Source organism: Chaetomium globosum, genomic scaffold, assembly GCF_000143365.1.
Source record: "Chaetomium globosum CBS 148.51 scaffold_6 genomic scaffold, whole genome shotgun sequence".
NCBI classification, from domain to species: domain Eukaryota; kingdom Fungi; phylum Ascomycota; class Sordariomycetes; order Sordariales; family Chaetomiaceae; genus Chaetomium; species Chaetomium globosum.
In genome coordinates, this window is record NT_165981.1 from 2,861,838 (window position 1) to 2,886,704 (window position 24,867).

The 24,867-nt window shown below is 54.9% G+C and overlaps 7 protein-coding genes and 1 non-coding gene across 8 annotated transcripts; 3 read left to right on the forward strand and 5 right to left on the reverse strand.

Annotated features, from left to right (window-relative positions):
• Positions 1-709: 709 nt before the first annotated feature.
• Positions 710-1,778, reverse strand: CHGG_09236 (uncharacterized protein; the record flags this gene model as incomplete). Its single annotated transcript, XM_001227162.1, has 3 exons — positions 710-1,066; positions 1,293-1,636; positions 1,694-1,778. The coding sequence occupies 3 exons, from the start codon at positions 1,776-1,778 to the stop codon at positions 710-712; spliced, it is 786 nt and encodes a 261-aa protein (XP_001227163.1).
• Positions 1,779-2,668: 890 nt separating this feature from the next.
• CHGG_09237 (mitochondrial 54S ribosomal protein YmL16) lies at positions 2,669-3,534 on the forward strand (the record flags this gene model as incomplete). Its single annotated transcript, XM_001227163.1, has 3 exons — positions 2,669-2,939; positions 2,991-3,104; positions 3,215-3,534. The coding sequence occupies 3 exons, from the start codon at positions 2,669-2,671 to the stop codon at positions 3,532-3,534; spliced, it is 705 nt and encodes a 234-aa protein (XP_001227164.1).
• Positions 3,535-4,049: 515 nt separating this feature from the next.
• On the reverse strand, positions 4,050-5,117 carry CHGG_09238 (uncharacterized protein; the record flags this gene model as incomplete). The annotated part of the gene is made up of 1 exon (XM_001227164.1): positions 4,050-5,117. One exon carries the CDS (start codon positions 5,115-5,117, stop codon positions 4,050-4,052), a length of 1,068 nt encoding a protein of 355 aa, XP_001227165.1.
• Positions 5,118-5,821: 704 nt separating this feature from the next.
• Positions 5,822-5,907, reverse strand: CHGG_11409. Its single transcript has one exon. It is a non-coding gene; the product is annotated as a tRNA-His (tRNA).
• A 336-nt stretch (positions 5,908-6,243) lies between these two features.
• Positions 6,244-7,156, forward strand: CHGG_09239 (uncharacterized protein; the record flags this gene model as incomplete). The annotated part of the gene is made up of 3 exons (XM_001227165.1): positions 6,244-6,294; positions 6,475-6,675; positions 6,971-7,156. The coding sequence occupies 3 exons, from the start codon at positions 6,244-6,246 to the stop codon at positions 7,154-7,156; spliced, it is 438 nt and encodes a 145-aa protein (XP_001227166.1).
• Positions 7,157-9,497: 2,341 nt separating this feature from the next.
• CHGG_09240 (uncharacterized protein) lies at positions 9,498-17,294 on the forward strand (the record flags this gene model as incomplete). Its single annotated transcript, XM_001227166.1, has 11 exons — positions 9,498-10,337; positions 10,390-10,659; positions 10,839-11,165; positions 11,484-11,770; positions 11,857-12,822; positions 13,341-14,427; positions 15,185-15,815; positions 15,907-15,993; positions 16,065-16,140; positions 16,242-16,500; positions 16,638-17,294. The coding sequence occupies 11 exons, from the start codon at positions 9,498-9,500 to the stop codon at positions 17,292-17,294; spliced, it is 5,487 nt and encodes a 1,828-aa protein (XP_001227167.1).
• A 1,624-nt stretch (positions 17,295-18,918) lies between these two features.
• On the reverse strand, positions 18,919-20,984 carry CHGG_09241 (uncharacterized protein; the record flags this gene model as incomplete). Its single annotated transcript, XM_001227167.1, has 3 exons — positions 18,919-19,427; positions 19,510-20,093; positions 20,197-20,984. The coding sequence occupies 3 exons, from the start codon at positions 20,982-20,984 to the stop codon at positions 18,919-18,921; spliced, it is 1,881 nt and encodes a 626-aa protein (XP_001227168.1).
• Positions 20,985-22,078: 1,094 nt separating this feature from the next.
• On the reverse strand, positions 22,079-23,332 carry CHGG_09242 (carboxy-cis,cis-muconate cyclase; the record flags this gene model as incomplete). Its single annotated transcript, XM_001227168.1, has 3 exons — positions 22,079-22,911; positions 23,016-23,124; positions 23,186-23,332. 3 exons carry the CDS (start codon positions 23,330-23,332, stop codon positions 22,079-22,081), a joined length of 1,089 nt encoding a protein of 362 aa, XP_001227169.1.
• Between the last annotated feature and the right edge of the window lie 1,535 nt (positions 23,333-24,867).

A 24,867-nucleotide genomic window follows, 5' to 3' on the forward strand; every position in this document is an offset into this window, starting at 1 on the left:
GGAGGGTGCGTCGTGGTGATGGGGAGGGTGGTGATAGGGAGGGGAAAGAGGGGGAGGGTGGGACGGGGGATGGCGGTGGTGATGGTGCTGGTGATGGTGCTGGCGGTAGTGGGAAAGGGGGAGGGGAGCTGGTGGAGAGGGAGGACCGGCTTCCTTGGAGCTGGGTCGGTAGTAGGAGCCCGCTGATGGACTCGCAGGAGGAGGCCGAGTGGATTTTGGAGCGGCTGATTGCGAGGCTGGGGGAGGAGTTGAGGGCTGCGAGGGAGGAGCATCACGAGAGTCGGCGATAATACGTGCGTGCGTGCATAATTGGCGTGTTTAAATGTTGGGAATGAGGGGTGGGTTGTGTTAGCGCACATGAGAGGAATGGCGCATGCGGATGGATACCCCGGGAAGTATATCGTTTGTGGGAGTATGGTTTAGTGAACATCATTATTTTGCATTGTTTTGCGGTTTAGCCTTCAGCATGCGTGTCCGGGAAGGGCGGTCAAGCCCATCATGAATCTACCTAGGTACATGGATACCTTGGGGTGGTGTCAAGTCGAGGGGCCATAAATTTATTGTTGGCTTGCAATGCCTCACACAAATGTTGGAAGCACAAAATCACGATATCGAGTGATGATCGCTTCAGAAGAATGTGTGGATATAACGATTGTATCATTCTATCGTAGCTACCAGATGATGCAAACCTCTACCTGGTCGAATGAAATCATGAACGCCGAGATCCTCGTATATGCCCCGATGCCTCTATTTTCCGTGTCCCACTCAAGTCGAGACCGACGCCGTGCGCTGAAAGCAAGTGATGATAAGCTAGTTCTGGCATCGCGATCAGAACGAAGACATAGTCGTATTTGTCGCGCTGCTGGAGTCCATCGTGGTAGGACTCCGAGGTCTTCTTGAGCGCCGAGTCAAGGTCCTTGAAGAGGTACTTTTCCACGCGCCCCAACCCTTCGTTCAGCCGGTCAATGTGTGGTGTGAGCTGTGCGAGCGCCTCAACAGACTGCCGGGCGCGATTGTCGAGGTCGTCCATGCGCTTTTGAAGCTCAGCCTCGACGCCGTCGGTGAGCTGGGAAATGACGCGAGTAAGTCGCTGATAGAGCAGGATGCTGCGAGCTACGAAACGGTCAGTCACGTACCACACGAGCCGGTCGAGGGCACTCAAATTTCTCGTTGTCGGCCCTTGCGGCCTCGCAAAATCGCACTGCCTTGTGTCGATAGCTAATCCAGGTGGTTCAGGCAGCATCCGATGCCGCCAGTGCCGAAAGACAGAAACCAATTTCATGGGAGCTCACATGCAGCTGTGGCTCATCATGCATGGCAATTTGGCTCAGTGACGGTTCACGAAACTTGGCGCACTCCTTGGGGATCGAGAAGCTGCCGCGCTCCAGGTCGCAAATCGCAAGGCTCGCGGCATACGAGTCGACAAAGTCGCGGATTTGCCGCCCGCTGTCGGTGAGAACGGTGGCATCGTTTTTGCCATCAACTGACTGGCAGTTGTTGACAAGAAGCCGTGCGGCCACGCGATGGCAGAGAGGCTCAGACTGAAGTCCTTCGAGCTCGCTCAACGCAACTGCGTAGATGTTGGGGGTCCGGGGAGCCTCGGGTGACTCGGAGGGCTTGTCTGAACCCCCGACAACTGCGGATCGTTAATTTCTTCTGGGTTCGTTCCAAGGGAGAGCTTGACACGACTTACGAGATGTGGCTTTCTTCTGGTTCCTCCAGGAAATGCCGCTGATGCAAGGTACCAAAAGGCCCAGAAGAACTATGTTTACCCGCATGTTGACTGTATTTCTTGTCTCGTTATTGCTTTGTGCTCAGGTAACTCGTCGCATGTGAGGTGATCTCGTCTCATGAAACAAAGTATACCAAGGGTAAATAAAGACTGCTGCTGATGCGGCTCTGGGGAGAGTGGGTGATGATGTGGGAAGAAGTTCAAAGATCAGGGTGCTGAAGGGGAATTAAATAGACCAAGCCTGGGGGAGGGAAAAGTTTGGCCAGAGGGCATGCTGCTGAAACTCTCGGCGGTTCAGATTTCTTGATACTTATGTCGTCGTCTAGATTGTGGTAGTCAATTGCCCTGTAATGGGCTAATGGAAGAAAGACCCATGGACAAGTGAGAGATAACCGCCTAACACAATCCGGAGCGGAAAAATTCGGCGTTGCACTGTGCGTGAACCGCAACTTCATCTGAAAGCAGGGCATTGTTGAGGAACTAGAATAGGAAAGGAGGTAAGATGAAGGACCATTGCAAAAAACTTCTCAATAGAAACCCAATAGGAACCCCACCGCAGAGACCATGGCATTCCTTATGCAGAGGGAAGGTGCGGTGCGTTTGGTAAAGAAAGGAGACCAGACCGTATCAACTTTGGCTAGCAAGAAGACGACAGAACAAGGCCTTCAAATTTTATAGCAATTTATGAGCAGGCTTAGGTATACCCAGAATGAGAGATTCCCAGCCCATTTTGGTGATAATGTGGAGGTTGAATCTTGGTGTTGAGGGTGTCCCACAACCCCTCCACGACTTAACCGCTGACTAAGATCGGGACCCACAGCCGGAAGCCAGCCGGCGCTCCCAGTGCCCGAACTTTTCTGAGTAAGACCGGGAGCATCAATTGTAACAGATCCGATTGCAGCATCGCGAGTTACCAATCCACCGCCACCACCCACAATGCTCGCACCAAGGACTGGGCGACAAGCACTGCGACGGGCATTGGCCTCCAACCCCTCTCCAACCATTACACTGCCGGGCTTCCTCGTCCCGGCTTTCCAGACAAGACGAACTTTCTCGGCGACGACACACCGGCCCTCCAAGCTCGGGAGGACACCGCTCTCAGTGCCGCCTGGCGTGGAACTTACGATCAGCGACCCATTTATCAAGAAGGATATGACCTCGTACCTGAAGACACATACGCGGACGATCACAGTAACCGGGCCGTTGGGTGAGCAGCACGCTCTGGCAAGCCGTGGACCAGGGCGCTGACTTGTTGTAGGAAATTTGGAGCTCGAGATCCCCGACTACATCAATATCAATCATGACGCTGCAGCGAGGAAGGTGGAGTTGAGCGTAAAGGACCGGGACGAGACGAACCAGAACCGGATGTGGGGTATGAACCGCCGTGGCTACAACCAGCAATACGGCTAGCGCAGAACTGACAGACAGCGGCAGGAACTACATGGTCGTACCTCAATAACTACATTATGGGTGTATCGGAAGGGCACACGGCCGTCCTCCGTCTAGTCGGTATCGGTTACAGGGCAACGATCGAGCCCCGGCCCGCAAAGGCGGAATACCCCGATCAACAGTTTGTCTGCCTAAAGCTGGGCTTCTCGCATCCAGTGGAGATGGGCCTGCCCAAGGGCATGAAGGCCAGCGCGCCGCAGCCGACCCGCGTGCTCCTCGAAGGCATCGACAAGGAACAGATCATGCAGTTCGCCGCCGATATCCGCAGGTGGAGAGTGCCGGAGCCGTACAAGGGCAAGGGTATCTTCATCAACGACGAGACTATCAAGCTCAAGCAAAAGAAGATCAAATAGACGGCTCGCGGGTCAGTCTTTGTATTGAACTGGGGTTCCGACTTGGACCTCGATGAAGGGAGCCATCGGTCTTAGTCTGAATAGGGGTAGGAGGATCTTTATTTTTCCGTCGCGGCACTGGCATTGTTGTATATAGGAATCCTGAAGGGGGTGGCATATCTCTCCTCAGAGAAGCCGGCGATAGGCGAGACAGGCAACAGAATCACGAGTTTTTCGATGATAAGTACAGCACGCGACTGATCCCAGATGAGTGCATGAACCCGCTGGCGGTCCTCTGAACAGAGGGAGACCGTTGTCCGCTTTTTGATTGAGATACCAGGCGTTGGCGCAGGGCCTTCTGGATCTACTTATGTTTACTGATTGTAGGAGTGAGCTTTGCGTCCCAGAGCCGGTGGTTTGGCTCCTGAGTCTTCTCATCTGCTCAGTATATCTAGCAGTATTTTCTTCAGCCGCCGGGTTTTTGCCTGGTTGTATCTGTGTAATGGATATGTACATTATTTGGCACCGATCAGAACTTATTTCAGCCCGAGCACCTCCTGGACGACATCGAGAACCTGGTTGTGGACTGCGGCGGGCGCGGCAATCACGCCGCTGTTGCTAGCCAGCGTTCTGCCAACCCCAAAGTCAAGACGCCGCCCCTTAGTGTCAGTGACTTGGCCGCCAGCCTCCCGGACGATCAGGTCGCCGCCCGCATGGTCCCAAATCTTTTCCTGGTAGGTCTTGGAAGTCGGCAGGCGCAGATAGATATCGCCAGCGCCGCGAGCAATAGAGCCGTACTTGGCCTGCGAGTCCATCCTGACGCTAGGTTTCGTAATACCCAACTTCTGCGCAATCTGCGCCGACTCGGATTGGTTCGAGTGTCCCGCCTCCACACTCTCGCAGAAGCTCGCGCTCGCCATCTCAGTCACCTCCTTCATCTTGATGCTCTTCCCCTCCGTCAGCCCGCCCGTGCTCAACGGCCTGCTAGTAGCACCCTGGCCAATGACCGCCGAGAAGATCACACCGCGTCCCTCGTCATCGGACTGGTTCGCGCCGATATCCACCGTCAACGGCGCCGCATCATCAACCGGCAGGTTCGGGCACCCCAGCACACCCACCTTCACCTCCCCATCCTCCAACAACGCCAGCGCCAGCGCATACTGGCCACCCCTCAAAAACCCCTTCGTCCCATCAATCGGATCCAGCGTCCACACCCTCCCCTCCCTCCCCCCTGCACTCCTCCCCAAATCCACCACCTCCAACAAATCATCCACATCCCGCACTCCACCCCCCAACAACCCCTCCGCCTCGGGATCCTCCAACTTGGTGCCCCTCACCAACCCCCAAATCAGCTCGCGCAACCCCTCATCCGCCCGCAGCTGGGCGGACTCCTCCTCGGCGACGATGGCGTCGCCGGGGAAATTGTGGCGCAGCGCGGCGATGATGAGCGCCTGCGCGCCAAAGTCGCCCACCGTCACCGGCGACGCGTCGTCCTTGGATACCGTGCCCTTGGCCTTCTCGTGGAAGACGCGCTTGGTGAGTATGGCGGCGCGCTGCACGGCCAGCTGGGCGATCTCGAGTTCGCGGGCGTAGGGGGTGGTCATGGTGGCGGTGGTGGTGGTGGTGGTGGTTGGTAGTGGTGTTGGGATGGTGGTGGTGGTGATGGTGTGGTGGTGGCGGGTGAGGTGGTTGAGGATGAGACCTAGACGCCGGGGGATGGTGGTGGTGGTTGCGGTGAAGAAGATGGCCAGTGTGAGGACAAGGAGAGAGATGATGGAGAAAGGGTGCAGTTTGAGCTTGGGCTGGAGTCGGCTGCGAGTGGCGGCAGTTGGAGATTGTTGAGAGTTAATCATTCACTTAGCCGTGTCAGGTTAATTGATGGGATGTTGTCTTTATTTATCCCGATTGCAACTTGCTCTTGCTCGCCGTAGATTCCCCGCACTCCAAAAGTTGCGATGCGATTACGCTGACGTTGTTCGATGGTGGGGGTTGAGTGCTCCACAGCGGACACCTGGACTTTCAAGAGCTCCAACCACATCACGAAACCAGCGGGCTTTAGAGAGTCGGCTATTGAGGTTTTTCCCCCTTCGGTGACTCCGGAATGCGTGAAATAACCGCATGAGCTATTTAGTCCTAACCCCAACAAGTGTCTAGCGTGGGATAATGATTAATGTGAGCGTACGAACGCATCAGCGAGCTTGTCTCGAACCCAAGACAGAGGAGCAGAGCGGTTCCAGTTACGGACGCTTGTTCACAAAAAGGGGACTGCGAGGAACGGGAGTGGGCGAGCGAAGTTGGAAAAAAAGAGTGGGATAACCAGGAATCGAACCTGGGTCCTCTCGGATCGCTGTGTCAAACCACAACGAGAAGTACTAACCACTATACTATTATCCCATTACTTATTTACACCATGCTCAAAGCATAATTATGACACCGGCACTCTCCGACATTTGCGTAGCATTCAAGCAGATCCCAACACTTCTAGTTCATGGTCGCACACATTGGCTGACCTGCGCTCCCTAACATAAAAAACATACATAAAATGCATAACTTACCACCCGCGACCGAGAGCGACGCAGAGAGCTTCATCTCAGCTTGCTTCATAGAGTGACTTCACCGGAATCACCTACCACCGCACGGAATGCAACTGTCGTCCGATTACGACGTTTACGGAGGGCGCAATTCTACATCGAGGCCCAGGGGTCCCACATCAATACATGACATATATCCATGACCGATCTCACAGTTATCTCGGGCAAGTGGCATGTTCCCACACAGACGGTGGGTATCTGCGCAACGTCCATTTCGAACTACGCATTGAACAAGGCCCCATTATGCAGGAGGAGAAGAAAAAAATCGGAGTCGTGCAAGGCGCACAGGCATACCATTGGTTTACCTTTACTCTTACAGGTCAACCGATGTCGCCAATGGTTCAAGGGACGTCCTCCCTTACCCATCTAGAGTTGCCCTTGCGACGCCATAGCGGAGGCCTTCTCCGCGGCAGCCTCGACGCAGGGTGGTCTGTTGGTTCAGGACAATTCGTTTGAGGAATATGAGCAAATTCCCGTATGGATCCTGGAAGGATATTCGACCTTGCTCACAGAAGTCAACCAGCAACTCTCCGAAAAAGGTCTCGACACGGCCACCCTCATGGTCAGTCCGGTAGGTGAGGGGTCACTGGCACACGCCATTGTTGCCCATTGTAAGGGCAAGGGTCGTCAATGCAGCGTGATGAGCGTTGAGCCCGATACCGCGCCGTGTCTTCACCACAGCTTGAAGGCTGGACGATCCGTGCCGATAGACACATCCAACACCGCCAGCATCATGGATGGACTGAATTGCGGCACGGTCTCAATGGCAGCGTTCAAGGATCTCCAGGCAGGTGTTGACATCAGCGTCGTCGCCTCGGACATGAAGTCGCACCAGGCCGTCCAGTTTCTGAAAGAGGCGGGTGTAGGCATTGGGGCCCTGTGGCGCGGCCACCCTTGCTGCGCTCTGGAAGCTCCGAGATGCCGAGGATATTCAACCCCGGTGTTTCCTCTCAGAAGAGGCAGTCGTCGTTCTTCTAGGCACCGAAGGCCAGAGGGAGTATCAAGTTCCCATACCGATCTCGAATGTTGGGGCTGTCACTGCCGAGGTCTAAGAATACCTAGCTGCCGTCGACTGGTGGTAGGGTGGATGGAAGCGCCGGAGTAGACAGGGTGAGAATTCACACAAATACCGTCAGTTAGGTACCGTTGATTGAGGAGGTTGCTCTCGGTGTAAAACCATTTCGCCCGCCAATTGAATACTAATCAAATGACAGTCTGATCACACATTGCGCTGCCAACAATCGTCGTAGTGGGACTCTACAAGAATAATCTCGGCACCTTGGGCGATTAGCTTGACATCCGCTGCGCTGACGGTGCTGGGAACGTAGATGTGGGCTGGTAGGTTGAGCATCTTGGCCATGACTGCTACAGCTCGGCCGTGGTTTCCTTCAGTGGCAGCGAAGAGGGCAATGCCATTTTTCTGTGCTGCCTGGGCCACGTCGGTGAGCGGCAAATCCAGAGAGAGGCCGAGCTAAGACACGAGGGCTCGATACGTGCCTCATGATGCACCGAGAATCTTGAAGGAAGGAAGGCCCAGTCTGTTGCTTTCATCTTTTAGGAAGACAGACTTGACGCCAAGCTCCTTCGCAACACCTTCCCACGGAATCAGAGGCGTTGGCACGTATGAAGGAAGCTGCCGATGGAATGTTTGAATACGGGAGGTGTTTACGGAAGGCGACAACGGCGTGGTGCCCTGGTTGAAGAAGACGCTCTGGTTTGGGACTGTCATGATGCCAAGCGGCTTGGGGGCAGAACTATGATAAGAAAAGGAGGGGGAAAGAGATGAAGAACCAAGAGCCGAAAGCCCTGTGTAATGAATGATGTGTCTCGTTATAGGCGCAAAATGTGATCTTCGGGACCTTCAGCATCAAAAAAAACAGATCCTGTTGTCCCTGAAGTTCTGTCAGATCAACCATTGGAGCCATCTCGTGCTCACGCGGAAACAATCCCACCCACTCAATCGCCACATCTGGTTAGATACAGTAGGTACCAGGCCCGCTGCGCGGTGTGCATCGGGTATCCTCGCACTATCTGTGCGGGCTGGGCCCTGGTGTTGGTCGCGGCAACTCCTAGTCCCTCAGAGTTCCTCCAGGGTGCCGGGCCATCAATTGTCAGTGTATAAAAGGTAAGCTGTCTGGGTAAGTAGGTAGGTAGGTTTAAGATCAGAAATTTGCGAGCAAACCATCCCAGACATTTGAATATCAACTTAATCGCAACGTCCTATGTGGTGTAAAGTGGGATTTTCTACACACTTGTATCCAACATGAGGTAAATACCCAAGTCAAAAAGAGTCCCTAATTACCTATTTTATGGCAGTTAATGGCTTTGGGTGCCTTTGACTTTACGACGAAACCCGAAGAGGTAATTTGGAAAGAAACAACATAGAGACTCCCGTGAATTGGGCACAAGTATTTGCCGAGAGCTGATCTAGCAACAGGTTTCGTTTCATCAACGGGGTGTCACTTCTTTCCTTGCAACTCCAATTCCACTCCCACTTATAAGTCATATCCGTCTCCTGCCCTGTGCCGCACAAGATTTCGCCAAAGTAACGTCTTGACACACCATCGGTGTTCACTTGTCACAGGTCAGCTTGTAGGACCTGTACTCCGTGTTGCCCGTCCAAAGACAGCCAAGCTGGTCCCTGTAAGCACCACTGGCAGGGTAATCGTCGCACGTCGGGCCAGCAAAGGCGGTAACTAGAAGAAATATCGAATCAGCGATTCATCTTCATGCGAGTGGGTGACAGTGGACAGATCGTACTGCGGCAGCCATCGGCCAGCTCGTTCAACTCTAAGGCACGAGTGTCGTCCGGAAGAGGGAAGCAGAGGCCCTCCCAAGCACGCTCCACGATGTTCATGCCCCAGGTATGGCCGCTTCCAGAACCGCATTCGGTGTTCCACGATTGGAACTGTGCGGCGCGGTCATACTTCCAGGGTCCGGAGCAATTACACGGAAATACACATTGCAGTTGAATTGCAGCTGCAACGCCCCACATAAATCAATGCAACTGAAGGCTTCCAAAACCCCTGCAATTCAACCTGGCCCTCTGCAACGTGGATCCATTATTGCAGACATTGCAGAATAGTGGGTCCTTCTTAGCAGGTGATAGTGATTAATAGTAATTTGTATGGTGAACACTAACATGAAGCGGTCAGGGCATCGGCAGAACTCCCACCGCCCTAATCCCAGTCAATTCGCAGCTCAAGCTCTGACGAGCTCGGCATTCTGGCCTACCTGCCACCATAATGGCTACAGAAGCATCTGCTGCCGTCGGTGGCAAAGGAAAAAGACGAACGAGCATTCGAAAAATAAGGGAGAGGTTCATCCGGCGAGAGGCGATCGAGACCAGGAAGCTTTTGTGAAAGTCGGGCGGCACTGCCGAGGGACTGCAAGATGGCGGCGGAGGCGCAGCCCCAAATCGTGGTCGAGGTGGCCGACCAACCACCTTCGCCGAGACGACCGAGCCGCGCGTTGAAACCGAGCGCGAAAGCTCGCGAAGCCATGCAATCGCTCGAGGACGTGGCTACCACGTCGAGGAGAGCGGCGAGCGAGACCACGCGGGCGGTTACGACGCGAGGAGCACGCGCGTCTGGGATTTTATATGGAGCCAACAGCCGGATCGAGACGGGGAAGTCAGGTATACAGATGCTCCTGGAGGCGATCAACGAACAACGAGACGAAATGTACCGAATGATTACCGAGCAGCGAAACACGATTGGCGAACTACGCGAAGTGATTTGCAAGCAGCACGACGCGATTCAAGAACTACATCGCCAACTTGCAGACACCAGGACCCAGCTTTCTGAAGAACTGAGACAAGCGCGGGATCAGATTGATACCCTTCAACGCCACCCGGTAGCCATGGCTTCGTCCCAACCAAGCGCAAGAGGGTCATACGCCGAAGTCGCTCGCACCCCACCATCAAGCCAGCCAAGCGGTGTGCGCACCCTCTCCTCGCGAAACACGACGCCTTCATCCTTTACCGACACGTTGTTCTGTACGATCGATACATCTAGGGTGGAGGAGAAAGAGAAGGGAAACGTCCAGGTGGCGGACATTAGAAAGGCAATCGAGACAGAGGCCAGGGCACAGGAAAGCATGGGAGACTGGCGTTGCGCTGCGGTTGTGAAGGAGGCCCGAAACCCGGACCGAGTCAGAGTAATTTGCAGGGACGAAGGCGAGGTCCAGCTCGTCAAGGAAGCGGCAGTGAAGATCAGTGTTCCTGGAGTGCGGGTATTGAGAGACCAGTTGTACCCGGTGAGGGTAGACAATGCCAACCGAACAGCGGTCCTCGATGCGGACAGGAAACATCCTGCCGGGAGCCGCAGAGGCGCTAGGGACAGAGAACGACGTCAACATTGCGAAGATTGCCTGGCTCAGCAGGAAGGATACAAGCAAGGCCTACGGCTCGATGGTTGTCTACGTGACGAAGGGCAGCGAAGCAAGGCGACTTCTAGACGGGCGTTACTTCCATCTCGTCGGAGAATGCCGCTTACACGACCGATTTTCGCGTCCACCGGGAAGGCCCAATCACAGTGCTAGCCAAGATGCACAGGTAGATCGGCCATAAGGCCTTCGCCTGCAAAAAGCCGCAAAGATGCGGAAGGTGTGCGGAACAGGGTCACCACCACAAGACGTGTCAGTCCGTGGTCCTGAAGTGCGTGCTATGCAGAGGACCACACGAGTCATTTAGCAAGAACTGTCGGGTACGCTGGTTGAACAATGGGGCCCAAGACGCTTAAGATCCTTCAGCTCAACGTCCGCAAACGGAGAGAAGTGCAGCAGAGTCTGCTAAACGACGAGGGACTCAAGGACTTCGCAGTGCTGGCCATCTCTGAACCATATGCCAGGCTGATCGAAGGCTCGGTGACGACGGTCCCAATGAGTCATCACAACTGGACGAAGCTGATACCAACGACAAGACGAGAAGCCACGTGGCCAATTCGGAGCATGCTATGGGTACGAAGCCGATATAGAGGTCGAGCAGATTCCAGTGCCGTCGGCAGACCTCACCGCAGCACGCATTCGGCTCCCAGATCGGGCAGTGCTGATGGTGTCAGTGTATGTGGAGGGTGGTAGTGACGAAGCACTGGAAGATGCAATGAGGGAAATTGACCGACTGATTAGGAGGTTTCGAAACGGAACAGGGACGAGAACGGGATATCATCCTGGCGGGCGATTTCAACCGCCACGACCAGCTTTGGGGGAGGGGGACGATGTCTCACCACGGAGACAAGGCGAGGGAGACCGGCATCATCAACCTCATGGGACGAACACTCCCTTCTGCAGCCTCCTCCCAAGAAGGCACGAAGACGTGGGCAGTCAGGGCGACATTTGGAGGAGCACAAATCGACCTGGTACTGGCCTCTGCAGAACTAGCAGACCAACTACTCAGATGCGCGATTCACCTCCTGCGACCATGGCTCAGACCACAGAGCAATCGAGACAGCTTTTGACACCTCGGTGGAGGACCGTCCCAGTGAGACGAGGTTCCTCTTCAAGAACGCGCCCTGGGCGGAAATTAGGACTAGGGTGGCAGCAAACCTCGAACGCATCCCCTGGGACGGCAATGTCCAGCAGCAGACGGACAGGCTCATGGCAGCGGTAACCGAGGCGGTCTACGGCCTGACACCTAAAGCCAAGCCCTCACCATACGCCAAGCGGTGGTGGACAACAGACCTGACACGGCTTCGCCAGACATACACGTTTTGGAGAAACCAGGCGAGATCTCGACGTAGGATTGGGCAAACAGCACCAGAGCTCGAACAACGAGCCAGGATGGCAGGCCAAAGAGTACCACGACGCCATCCGCAGACAGAAGAGTTCGCATTGGAACGACTTCCTGGCCGATGACGCTAACATCTGGGCAAGCAACGAAGTATCTGCAAACCGGCAGCGGCACGATGGGCGATAAGATACCCCCGCTCGTCCGACCCGATGGCTCCATCACGGAGGGTAAAGCAGAACAAGCGCAGGAGTTACTCACCGCCTTCTTCCCACCTTTGCCAGCGAGAATCGAAGACGAGGGCCAACGACCTCAACGGGCGCCGGTACACATGCCAGACCTAACAATGGAGGAGATAGAACAAAAGGTCCTGTCCGCTAAGCCATGGAAGGCGCCCGGGGAAGACGGTCTACCGGCAATGGTATGGAGACAGCTCTGGCCAGTGGTCAAAGACAGGGTGCTCCATTTATTCCGGACGTCGCTTCGAGACGGCGACATCCCCAGCCAGTGGAAGAATGCCAAGATCATCCCATTGAAGAAGCCAGGGAAGAGCGATTACACTCTAGCCAAGTCCTGGAGACCCATCTCGCTGCTCTCCACGCTAGGTAAGATACTAGAGGCAGTCATTGCGGAGCGTTTATCCCATGCTGTGGAGACCTGCGGCCTTCTACCCGCCAACCACTTCGGAGCCAGGAAGAGACGCTCGACCGAACAGGCTCTCCTTCTGCTTCAGGAACACATCTACAAAGCATGGAGAGCTAGGAAGGTGCTCAGTTTGATCAGCTTCGATGTCAAGGGCGCATACAATGGGGTCTTCAAAGACAGGCTTCTCCAGAGGCTCAAGGCAAGAGGGATACCTGAACCCCTGGTCAAGTGGATCGACGCCTTCTGCTCCAAGCGCACAGCGACCATTGCCGTAAACGGGTTCACATCTGGACGGCAAGAGCTGCCCCAAGCGGGTCTTCCGCAAGGATCGCCGCTGTCTCCAGTGTTGTTCCTCTTCTTCAACGCCGACCTAGTGCAGCACAAGATTCGACGCGAACGGAGGCGCAATTGCCTTCGTGGACGACTACACTGCCTGGGTAACGGGCCCGTCAGCGGAGTCGAACCGCACTGGAATCCAAGCTATCATCGACAAAGCCCTTGACTGGGAGAAACGGAGCGGTGCGCAGTTTGAAGGCGAAAAGACAGCCATCATACACTTCACGAGGAACATGGAGCGATTTTCAGAACAACCGTTCTCGGTCAAAGGCGAAGTGGTCAAACCGAAGGAAAGTGCGAAAATCCTAGGTGTCGTGATGGATCGCGAACTCCGCTACAAGCAGCACATTGCTAGGACGGCAGCTAAGGGCCTCGCAGCCGCTCTGGCCCTGAAGAGGCTGAAGATGCTTTCCCCGCGGACAGCGAGACAGCTATTTGTTGCGACAGTAGCCCCGGTCATGGACTACGCTGCCAATGTCTGGATGCATGCGTGCGGGGAAAAAGCACTGAGCTGGCTGAACAGGGCGCAGAAGATCGGGGCCCTGGGCCATCACGGGAGCCTTTCGAACCGCGGCAACAGCCGTGGTGGAAGCTGAAGCGAGCATCTACCCTGTACGAGAACGACACGTCCAGGCGGCAGCCAGTCTGTGGATCAACATCCACACGCTGCCCGGAACGCATCCCCTTGCCATGAAGAAAGTCCGGACCACCGTACGATTCGTATCTCCGCTGCAGAAAATTGCCCGCGTGGCTGAAGGAGTACGAGTTGACCGGATGGAGACAATCCAGGAATACGCCGTCCCGCCCTGGGTACCTCGCCTACGACCGACGCTCGAAGCCGATCGAGGGAAGGCGGCCGAGATGGTCAACAAAATCTCGGGAATCGTGATCGCAACCAGCTCATCCGTAAAGAAGGGCATTGTTGGCATGGGCGGCCTTGCACGGGATACTCTCTTCAACAGAACTAGCGAGACTGTGACAAACTATGCTGTTGTTCTTGGGACAAGGGAAGAGCAGAACCCATATACAGCAGAGCTAGCAGCCATCGCAATGGCCCTGGAGAAGTTACCGGCTAGCATCTGCCACAGGCACATCACCGTGATCACTAGGAACCAGTCAGCGCTGGCAGCAGTTGGACAGCCGCGGCAGCAATCCGGCCAAAGCATCATACGGCAAATTTACGACTTGGCCAGGCTGCACCGACAAAGAGGGAACTCGGTCAACTTTCTGTGGATACCAGCGGAGATTGACTTCGCGCTGGGGTCAGATGCCAAGGCAGCAGCCCAGAGAGCGTCGAAGCAAGGACGCACACCCGACTCCCAAATACCCCAGGCCAAGTCTACCGCGATGAGGCTGGCAATGGAAAGACAACGGGCGACAAGAGTTCTACCTGTAAGCGTGGGCAAGTTCTCAAAGGCCATGGACGCAGCACTACCAGGCAAGCACACGCGCCATCTCTATGACAAGCTGAAGCGAAGGGAGGCCTGCGTATTGGCGCAGCTCCGAACCGGAATGGCGAGACTGAACGGTTTTTTGAGCAGGATTGGGGCGGTCGAGTCAGACCTTTGTGCCTGTGGACAAGCGAGGGAATCAGTGGAACACTTTCTTTTCCGATGCGTGAGATGGACAGCTCTGAGGGAAGACATGCTGCAATGCACAGTGGCAAGACGAGGAAGCCTCTCGTTCTATCTGGGAGGGAAAGCGCCATCAGATACAAGGCATTGGTCACCAGATATGAAGGCAGTCCGGGCGACGATCAAATACGCAATGGCAACAGGAAGGCTGGAGCTGAATGAAGAGGAGAGTCTAGACCAGTCACAGTAGAAGAAGCCGACACTCAACACCACGAGCCTCAACCACGAGCCTTAACCAGCAGGTCCCGCTTTAGCTGCTGAAGATAGGACGCTGAACACTTGGAGAAAGTAGCCTCCAAGTTGATCTGCTAACAACAACCAAGGCAAGAGGTAAATGGTGCAGCGAGAAAGAGGGAAGAAGTAGGGGGCTTGTACGAGTTAAAGGCAAACCGATTTGATCCGGATGTAGTTAGCGTGCTAAGGCCCTATAGGCCCAGTGCCTCCGGGCGAAATAAATTCCATCCATCCGTGGCCATCCATCTGCTGCCGTCGCCGCGGTTCCTACACGTACTGAAGAAGACCTGGCCTTTCTCTTCAAGCGATTTCCCGGCTACCTATTCACTGAACGCAAGGGGCCAGCGTGGTCGTGGGTATGGAAATTCGGGTATGATATTTCACGCGACGGCAAAGACCGTGTATGGGTATGCCTTCGATGTATCCAACAACGCAACCGGAAGCCAGCCGCCTATAACCCACGAAATCTTGTGAACGTCGAGATTCATCTCTTTAACTCTCACCAGCTTAGCGATCCTACCGGTAAGCGACCGCCGCCTTCTGCCGTCAAGCCCCAACGCGAGAGCAGCAATTCGAGATCCATCGCCACCTTCTTCAATCTCAATGCGAACAACGCCGAGGATCAGAGGATGGCCAACCACTTGATCAGCGCGTTCGATAGAGCTGAGTTTCAACGAAGGATTGTAAGATGGCTCATCAGCGCCAATCTTCCTTTCCGCACAGCTGAACACCCTTATCTTCGCGATGTCTTCTCCTACCTCAACCCCTCTGTCGACATTCAAAAAGCCAACCTCTCCGAGAAGACTGTTCACGCCCTCGCTGTACGAGAGGTTGAGCGGCATAAGGATGCGGTGGTTAAGACGCTCCAGGAGAGCCCCGGGCTGGTTCATCTAGTCTTCGATGGATGGACTTCACGCAACCGCCTCTCTCTCTACGGCGTGAGCGCAGTCTTCCGAGACGAAGAGGGCACGCCTCACAAGATTGTGCTCGGTCTGCCAGAGATGAGTGACCGGCATACGGGTGAGAACATCGCGGAGGCCATCCTCGATGTTATTAGAAACTATGGTATTGAAAAGAAGATTGGCTACTTCACTGTCGACAACGCTACAAATAACGACGCCGCGTTGAAAATAATCGGTGAGAAGCTCGGCTTCCAGTGGAAAGAGAGGAGAGTTCGATGCTTCGGCCATCATCAACCTAGTAGTTAGAGCACTACTCTTTGGTGTAGAATGTGATGCCTTTGAGCGAGAAGTCTCTACTAGCCTACTCACTACTCAACATGAGCATGAGCAATGGAGGAGGAAAGGCCCCATTGGTAAGCTTCATAACTTCTGTCAGGTATGTGCATCTCGCCTTGTCAACCTACCTATCACTGACCGTGAGAAGGAGGTCAACAGGTCAGACCTCTGGACCAAGAAGCTCATCTCGGCGCAAGAGCAACGGATCCGAGAAGCCTCCGAAGGTGAGAAGATCAAGAAACACACGCCGGTCGGAGTGGTGACAGACAACGCTACGCGGTGGCTCTCTCAGTACTTCATGATGGAACGCGCTCTTCAACTCCAGCCTTTTCTACGAGACCTTCCTCTTTGAGGCGAAGCTTCACGTTGACTCGCAGTTCCGGACGACAGCAGGCACTCTAAAGAAAGGCGCGAAGGAGCCGCTCTTCTTAAATGAGGAGAACAAGTTGACCGCGAACGACTGGGAGGTCATCTCTGTGTTGAAAGAGATCCTTCTCGACTTTGAGCTCGTTGTGAAAGCTCTTCAGGGCGACGGTCAACCTCGTGAGAAGAAGCGCAGCTCCTGCGATGAGCCGATCAGTCTAGTACAGGGAGCAAGCTGGGATCTTCTCGATGGGTACGAGTTCCTCCTTGAGTCTCTCGAGAGAGCGAAGGCGAGAAGTTGAAGACCTCGTTGAACGGCGAACACGTCGCTATTAACGTCAACAACGCATGGATGAAGCTCGACAAATACTACGAGAAGATCGGCCAGTCTCCTCTCATCTACGCTGCCCACCGCATTGCACCCTCGGCACCGATGAGGGTAGGTTCGAGAGCGTGGCGTGAGCATCACGCTGACTGGATCGAGCCAGCGAAGTTACAAGTCCGAGAACTCTGGAGGCAACAATACCGAGACCTACCAGTCGAGCAGAAAGAGGCTTCAGAACCACCCACGAAAATCCCCCGCCTCTCGAGCAACAGGTTCGCAATCTTCAGAACCCAGGAGCGAACTCCAACAAACTCAGCACCCACCTCTCCTTCACCCTTTCCATCGCCAGCGCTGGTCGAACTTGACGAGTTTGAGCGTTGGCAACTAGATAATAGCGACTTTGATCGGTACGAGGAGGATCCCCGTGCCTACTGGCACAAGAGAAGGAACACCTACCCACGGCTTGCGCGCATGGCGTTGGATCTACACACGGTGCTTCCTATGAGCGCCGAAGTTGAGCGGCTTGTTCAGCGTTACTGGCCATATGGGTTACTTCCTTTACGCAACCGGCTACAGGCGAACACAATATCTCTCTGTCAGATCCTCCGCAGCTGGTACGATGCCGGCGTGATTGATGATCTCGATCCAATACTGTCATGGAAGACACACGGACACATGGAAGATGATTGATGATAGCTAGGGTTAGGGATTTGTATGGAAATTTGGACCCACTTCTCCCATTTTGGGTTAGGTTATTGCCCCACAACGGGGCCCACAGTTCGGCCCCACCAATTTCAACATGTTGCATCCATTTCAACGAGTGCCTTCCGTGGATCAATTCAATGTGGCTTCGCTTACGTAAGGTGCAATTACACTGCAACGGGCTGGTGACATTGATGGGAGTGTAATTGATCCGGACCCTGCATACTTCTCGGTCGGGGTACTGGCAGCGCCGGCGATGAGCGAGAGGGAAGAGACGAAGGCTGCCGTGAAACGCATCTTGTGATGAGTGTTGACTAGATTAAATGGGTTGGGCTGGGATGTGTTGGTAGGACTACTAAGAGTACTGAGTTTGTGTTGAGAGAGTGGAAGAGGTCGAGACAAGCTTGGGCTATTATGAAACTTATATACTGCCTAACTACAAAAGTTTGATGAACGAAGACCATACGTGTGCGTTTCGGAGGAGCGAGGAAACCATCCGAAATCATTTACCAACAATCATGAGAACATGAGTACGAGCACGTTCATTTTCCGCTTTCAGTACCTAGGTGAGGTAATTCGCGCGAAGTCATCTCGACTTCGGAGAACCCGGGCCACAAGCCCTGGTTTAACCAAATTAATCTGAGACCTGCATCTTTTAAAGTAGGGAATCATTGGCGGCATCGCGATCTATGGTCCAGTAATGCCAGACCTCCAAGTGCAGCGTGGCGTTATTGGCGACCTTCAAAGTGTAGCCCCGGCCCGTTCGTGTTGGGAGATTGGGTACCACCAGGTCGCAGGTGCTCGAAGCTGCGGGGGACATGTCAATTGTTATTGAACTGATAGGGGGAAGTGGCTGAAAATCAGGAGTTTGTTATGAAGACGGCGGGAGAATAGGACCCGAATCACCCGAACGCGGGGGCGCCCACATGATTGTCGGCAGCAATTCCCCCGAGACTGACCACGACATTCGCTCATGATCGCCATTACTCGTCTGTGCTCAATCCAAAAAAGCCCCAGGCGGTCCGGTCTCCAGGCCGGATGTGGAAAGCGGAGGTGGGAAACCACTACCGAACAAGACAACCATGGGGCGGCCTGATATAGCCCGGGCGTCAACAATTAGAGGGCGGAACCTTCTTGCGACCCATTTGGCTACACCTCGTGTGCAGTGGCGTCGCAGCGTAACTATAAAGCTGCAGGCTAGATGGAAGTGCATGAAATTCCAAGTTCTCAAGACTCAGTTGAGGAGCCTTAGCCCTATGATAACATTGAGCCCCAGGGTGTATCTTCTCAAGCTGCCGGTCTGTCCATGTTTCTTAGAGGGAGTGGATGTCTTCGCCGGCATCGATGATGAATCCATACGTAGGCTGGTGACCGAGGAAATAGGCTTGTCACGATGAGGGTGGTCGGGTTGGTCGTACTGGCGAGCGGTATGGCCAAATAGCGTACACCCGAGCTGTGACGGACACTCCCCCTGTTCCCCTTTTTGTCTGCCGCCGTCCTGGAGGGCGCACTGTCGCGCGGTCCGACTCCTCTCGCCCCAGGCTTCCTCAGAGAGACTGATACGGGTCCACTCTCCTCCCTCTCTTTTGCCTTCCTGGCCAAGCGGCGGCGACTACCGCAACCGAAATGTCTCCATATCCATGCCCGTCTCAAACAAACCCGACGCATCCTCCATCAAGCCCGGTACATACGCCTCACCCACAAAAAGCCTCGTATCATCTCGCTTCGGATCAAGCCTCAGCACATATGGCGTCTCACCTCCCTGCAAAATACACAGGAGATCGCCCGCCTTCGCCGTCGGCGGCATCATGGCAAAGTAGCGCGACTCTTCCGTCACGGCAAAGCAGCGGTGCACGGCGTGGTTCTCTGCCGCCTGCAGCCAGGCAGTTGGGTTTGGCTTGGGGGTTTCTGTTGTTGGGGTTGCCTCCCTACGACTGGCGCTGGGAGGCTTCCAGTTGCGCGGGTCATGTTTGGTGCTGAACGCGGCGGCGGGGAACAATTTGGAGAGCACCGAGATGCCCGAAGCGTACGCCGTGTCATCGGCTTTTGGAGATGGCGAAGAATTCGAAGGAGATGATATATCGTCAAAGAGCGCGGCTGGGGCGAGGGTGTCGAGGAATGCTTTGAGAGTCCGGGATAGAAGCGTCGTTCTGGTATGTCCCCTGGGTGGTCAACTTGGAGGGCTCATGTTTGGACGGCTGACCGGGAACCGGCTTAGGAGGTCGGCAGAGGCGCCATGCAGCCTGGATAAGCTCCTTCTTGGGAGAGTCCGAGTTGAAGCAGCTCGAAGTGAATCTGGCAGTTACCTTGTCGATAGTGTCAACGACAAGGCCCTTGACCAACAGCGTCTTGTAGTTATCTTCGAATGAGTCCTTTGTAATACATGAATTGGGCGAGCCGGATGCTTTGTAGCGCCCGGGGTGGCCTATCAGGCTGTGGAATCTCCCTGCGTCCCACCGCGGGACCCAGCTCGGCAGTTCCTTTGGTCCTGGAAGCGGTGACCTAACCTCCCCATTGTCCGACACGCTGTTCAGTAGCATCAAAGTACTATCGACAGTGAGTGCGCGGATGGCAATCTCGTGGTAGACGGCCGCAATCGTATTGTCATAGTCGGGCTGGATGATGAGCGCCTGTTCAGCTTCGATCCACGCCGAGTAGTGGCCAAGTTGTGAGAAGACATAGTCTCGGGGGTCCGTGGCCGAGTTCCTAGCGCTCAAGCACAGTTGGTAGACGAAGCTATGCCGTGCTCGCCCTCCCGGCTCATCCCGTGGCTGCTCAACAAACCGCCTGAACAACAGCGTGACGGAGCTAGTACCAATTTTGTGCTTTTTCTTGAGCTCCCAGCCCTGAGTCTCGAGCTTCCTCATGGAGTGGTGCAGCGCCTCCCCACCGGATGCTTTCCGAACCCCAGTGGACGATGGCTTCTGCGTCTGTCCCTATTTCCTGGGGGATCCAAGCCCTTCGGAACCAAGGCAATTTGCTAAGTTCTCGCAGAGATTTCCAATTTTCGACAGGAATCCAGTCAAAGTTTGCCCCCTTTAACTTGCAGAGGGTCGACAGGAGTTTGTCCTCAAAGATGGAACGCAGCGCATTGAGAAGCTGAAAAGCCCTGGAAGCGTGGCCTTCGGGATCTGCACCAAGCCACACGAGAACTTGGTGTGCATCTCGGAAAATGGCATGCATGAGCCGGACCTGTTGGCTCCGTTCGACAGTGTCCTTCTGGTTAATGCACAGCTGGTCGATCCAGATTCGTAGCGCTGGCTGTCCAGGAGCAGGGCGAAGCCGCCGCAGGGCGATGCCCAGACTGTTCGTGATAGCCAGTCTTTTCCCATCGATGAGGATCACTTCGTTATACTGAGGCTCACCCCATACGTAGGAGAGAGCAGAGTAACGCGGCTCCTCGCTGCCAATCCACATGGCTTCGAGACTGCCGGCCAGCTTATCCGTTTTCTTGCCGGGGTTGAGGACGAGGACGCGCGATCTATAGTACTCCTGGATGCGTTTGTATTGGTAGAACTCGTCCAGCACGGCCGACTCTAGTGTTCTCTCCCTCGCCAAACGTTCGTTTTCCAAGGCCAGTCTCTCCCGCTCCGCTTGCTTTTCCGCTTCCTTTTCCGCTTCCTGTGCCCGGACCTGCCTGTGGAGGTCAAGCCTCACGGGGGAGTAAGTAATTTGCATATTTGGATATGCCATAGCTCATGTGGATGTTGATTGCGACTGGGTTAAATAAATAGGTTTTGAAGAAATAAGGCACGCCTTTAAAGTTTACCCTCAGGAATTGGAGTCAGGATGGAAACGAACAAGGAACAACTGAACAAGAGGCTGGAGGCGCAATGCGGTAAAACGTCAGATTGTGCCAAAACAAGCGAGCCCGGCGAGGCGACTTTCTCGAATGCTAGCCTCTTGCTGCCTACGGATACATCCACGACGAGGCAGTTTGCGAGGTTGACTAGGAAATGATTTGCTGCGGAGGGGGCTGCATAGGCTTGAAGCTTGGGTGGGGCACGAACTTAAATGTTTTAGTTAGAAGCCCCCCCTTTACAGCTTAGACCTCAACGATATCAAGGACGTTTGGAGAGCTGTGAAGAGTATTTTGTATAGGGACCCCACGGGCGTACACCTCCCGAGAAATAACGATGCAAACATTGTAATTTTGGAGGATGCCCTGAAGGTTGCCTGGGGAGTGGTGTGGGTAGGTGACCGCCAAGATGCAAATGGAACAACACTTTTTGACACCCACTTGCCCCTTTAACAACTTAAAAACCGAAGTTCTGGTCGCTCTGGGCCCGGAAGTTTGGGTGGTGCAAGTACCTAGGGAATGAAACTTTATAACGTAAATAAAGGTTTAAAAAAAATCGACCGACCCAATGTGGATCAAACAGACAGGTTGTGGTCGTTTCACTGTCCTTGGCGCTGTGTCTTGCCTCAACGAGGGTGGAATCGACAGCACACAACCTAACCATTGCACCACGAATGGTGCAATGGTGTCTGTCGAAAATCAACAACCAAAAAGTAATCTATAACTATAGCCTGGCCACTCATTTCACCCTCGTTCCCCCCCCCGCCGTAAAAAACAGAAAAAACAGCGATGGAACACTGGGAGTTCTGGCCACGAGTCCTCGAAGGTGAAATGAACAACGGAAGTAAGGAAGCAGGGGAAACCTTAGGCTGGGGACATTTTTCCAAATCTAAGGACGGTAGCTCACCGTATATAATGTATATTCCTCCTCCTTTCACCTTGCCAAAACCCCACGGTCCCCTCCCAGCAACAATCAGTCATACCAGATAGCATTCATGCCAAACCCAGGCTCCGGAATGCGCAGCCTTGCCACGCGATGCAGGAACTCATCCTTCCACCTATACATCTCGATCCACCCCTCCTGGTCGTCCGTAATCGCCATCCACTCATCGTTCCACGGACACGGCGAGACGGCATTACTATGCCCGCCGCTCGTCGGCGTCGGGTTCAGCAAGATCTGCCTCTCGATACTCCCACAATCCCGCAGCCTGAACGCAGCCACATAGCCCTGCAGCTCAAACTTGTTGGCGCGCGACGACGCAAACATGTGGCGCCCGCTCGCCGTCAGCGCCACCACGTCGGCGCGGTACAGGCCCTTGCCGGTGTCGGCGTCGCGCGCGGGGATCCCCGGCGGGATCAGCGGGTAACTATGGTGTGTGTACACGGGCAGGTGCGTCGCCGGGTCGATGACGTACTCGCAGATGCGGTTGCCGGCTTCCATGAGTGCGTAGAGGTACTGGCCCGTCGGGTGCATGGCTACCCAGCGAGGGTGGTCGCCCGGGGAGGGGGCGTCGACGCTGCCGACGAGTTCCACTTCGCCTGAGGGGAGTTTACGGTGTGTCCAGAGTTTGTTGGCCGTTAGGTCGGCGGAGTAGAGGTAGGTTTCGGTGGGGTCGAAGACCATGCCGTGGATGCCGGTGTTGGATTGGTAGGGGTAATTTTGGATGTTCTCTTCGAGCTTGCCGGTGTCGGAGACGGAGAAGATGTTGCCGAAGCCGGCGTGCTTGTAGAAGGGGGTTGGCATAGACGGCGTAGGGGGGCTGCTTGGCCGCGAGCAAGAAGATGGCGCGGGTGTTGGTGTCGGCGCTGTTTGCCTGGGCTGGTGCGTGGGGTGTGGTTAGCATTGCAATGTGATCTGATGATTATCCGAGGTCATAATTAGAAATTGAAACATAATAACAAAGACATACGGTCATCGCCCATGGGATGGGATACCTCGTGGACAATCTCAGTCGGGCTCCGGACGGCAAAGCTGGACCACTTCTTCATGGCGGCGCCGTAAATGTTTTTCCTGGTATGCTGCATCCCATTGTGAGTTGATGCTGCTTCACTGGATGGCCAATTGGGGCTGTGGTCGTACGTCGAAGGTCATCCATGATATCGGCTCGTCTTGCGGAATCTCGGTGCGCTTGACCAGCTTCAGCGTGAGGTTCTCGTCGTCAAACTGAACGGTGAAGATGGCCCCTGGCGGGGTCCATGTCCCGATCATCAAGTGGTGGAGGGGCATGGTTGCTGATGCTGCCAATGACGTCGGATGCTGTTGCCGGGGTTTCTGGGGGATTTCTTGGGGTCGAGAGGAATAACTCCTGTCGTCTAACCGTCTCTCAAAGGAGAAGCAACTGCGGGACACGATTGGGATCGTACGATGCAAAATTGATGTTGGACGGAGAATGGCCATTGCATTCGATGTTATCATCTTTCTGTCTGCAACATTTTCCTTCCCTCCCATGTGCTGCCCTTTCTTGGCGCTAGACATGGCGCTGGACGCTGTGTGAATCTTTACCCCTCGGCGCGGCCTAGGCTTCGGAATTGCGATTGTGGGGTCGGGAACGGTGGCGGGAGATGCAAGACCGCCCAGCACCTGTCGGGATTTCTGGTGCAGCATTGACTTCCGGCAAATCCACAAAACCTTGTTTCCTCAGAAACAACCCGCATGTCTCCCGAGTCCCGCCTCCCGCCTCCCGCCCCTCGCTCTTTCGTGGCCCACGCGCCCGCAGGTGCATCTTTGTTGCCCCGGGTCGAAAGGGTAAAAGCTCATCCCCACCATTTTCTCTTTCTGATGCAATCCCGGCAATGGCGAGGCCGAGCTACATTCCTCGCATCATCGCTACAAAGCGCGGAACCTGGATGGAGGGAAGAACCTCAAGGGTATAGTTCGCGGCGGAATCGAACAGCGGCGCGGGCTTGGGTTCCCAGATCCCGCATCTGAACATGATCCGATGGTGGCCGTGAGGTGCAGCGATCGCGGATGAACCAAGATGCTGAGCCGCCTGGCGATTCATGGGACGGCAACGCCAAGGGCGCTGTCGCTGGGATGGACGCTGCGAGCACGCTGGGTGGTTGGACGCTAAGGCACCATAACAGGGGAGCTCGTTGTCAGTGGGCTGGGGGGATAAGCTGGGGCCTCCAGCGGGATTTCCAGTGCCCTTCGGTCTAACTCCGAACGCGGGATGTCCCTGATGTTCCTGACTCCCTGGATGGCATTTCCTCGCAGGGCCTAAGATTTGTTCCCGAGGTTTGCCCTCCTTCCCTCAAGCCCCACTCCTCGTAGCGGTGGACCTGGGGACGAACAAAGGTGCCGTGGCAGCACCCCGATTGTTCTCAGCGGGGAAAATGATGCCACATGGGTGCTCCGCGCCTATCATGTTGAACCGATTCACAACCGGCTGCTCGGCCGCGATGTCTCATCTGTACCGGAGGGCGAGGTGAGGCGAGGTATCTCCAGGTCTATATAAGTCCAAGCATGCAACCTGCCTTGTTTCCTGGTTCTTGATTCTCATTCCCATCTCAGCATATTCAAGAGTTTCTTTTTAGGCCTGGTACCTGCCATAACATTGTATCCTTGCCTGCCATATTTTCCGTTGATCAGCCTCAAATATCACAACCTCATACCACCATCACCACTACAATGGCCTCTGACAAGCCCTCCCACCGTTTCGACCCCAACTTCACCGCCCAGGTGGTTGATGGTATGGGCCCTAAGACGACTCCTCGCAACCGTGAGGTCCCTCGGTGCCCTGATCCGCCACATCTTTGACTTTG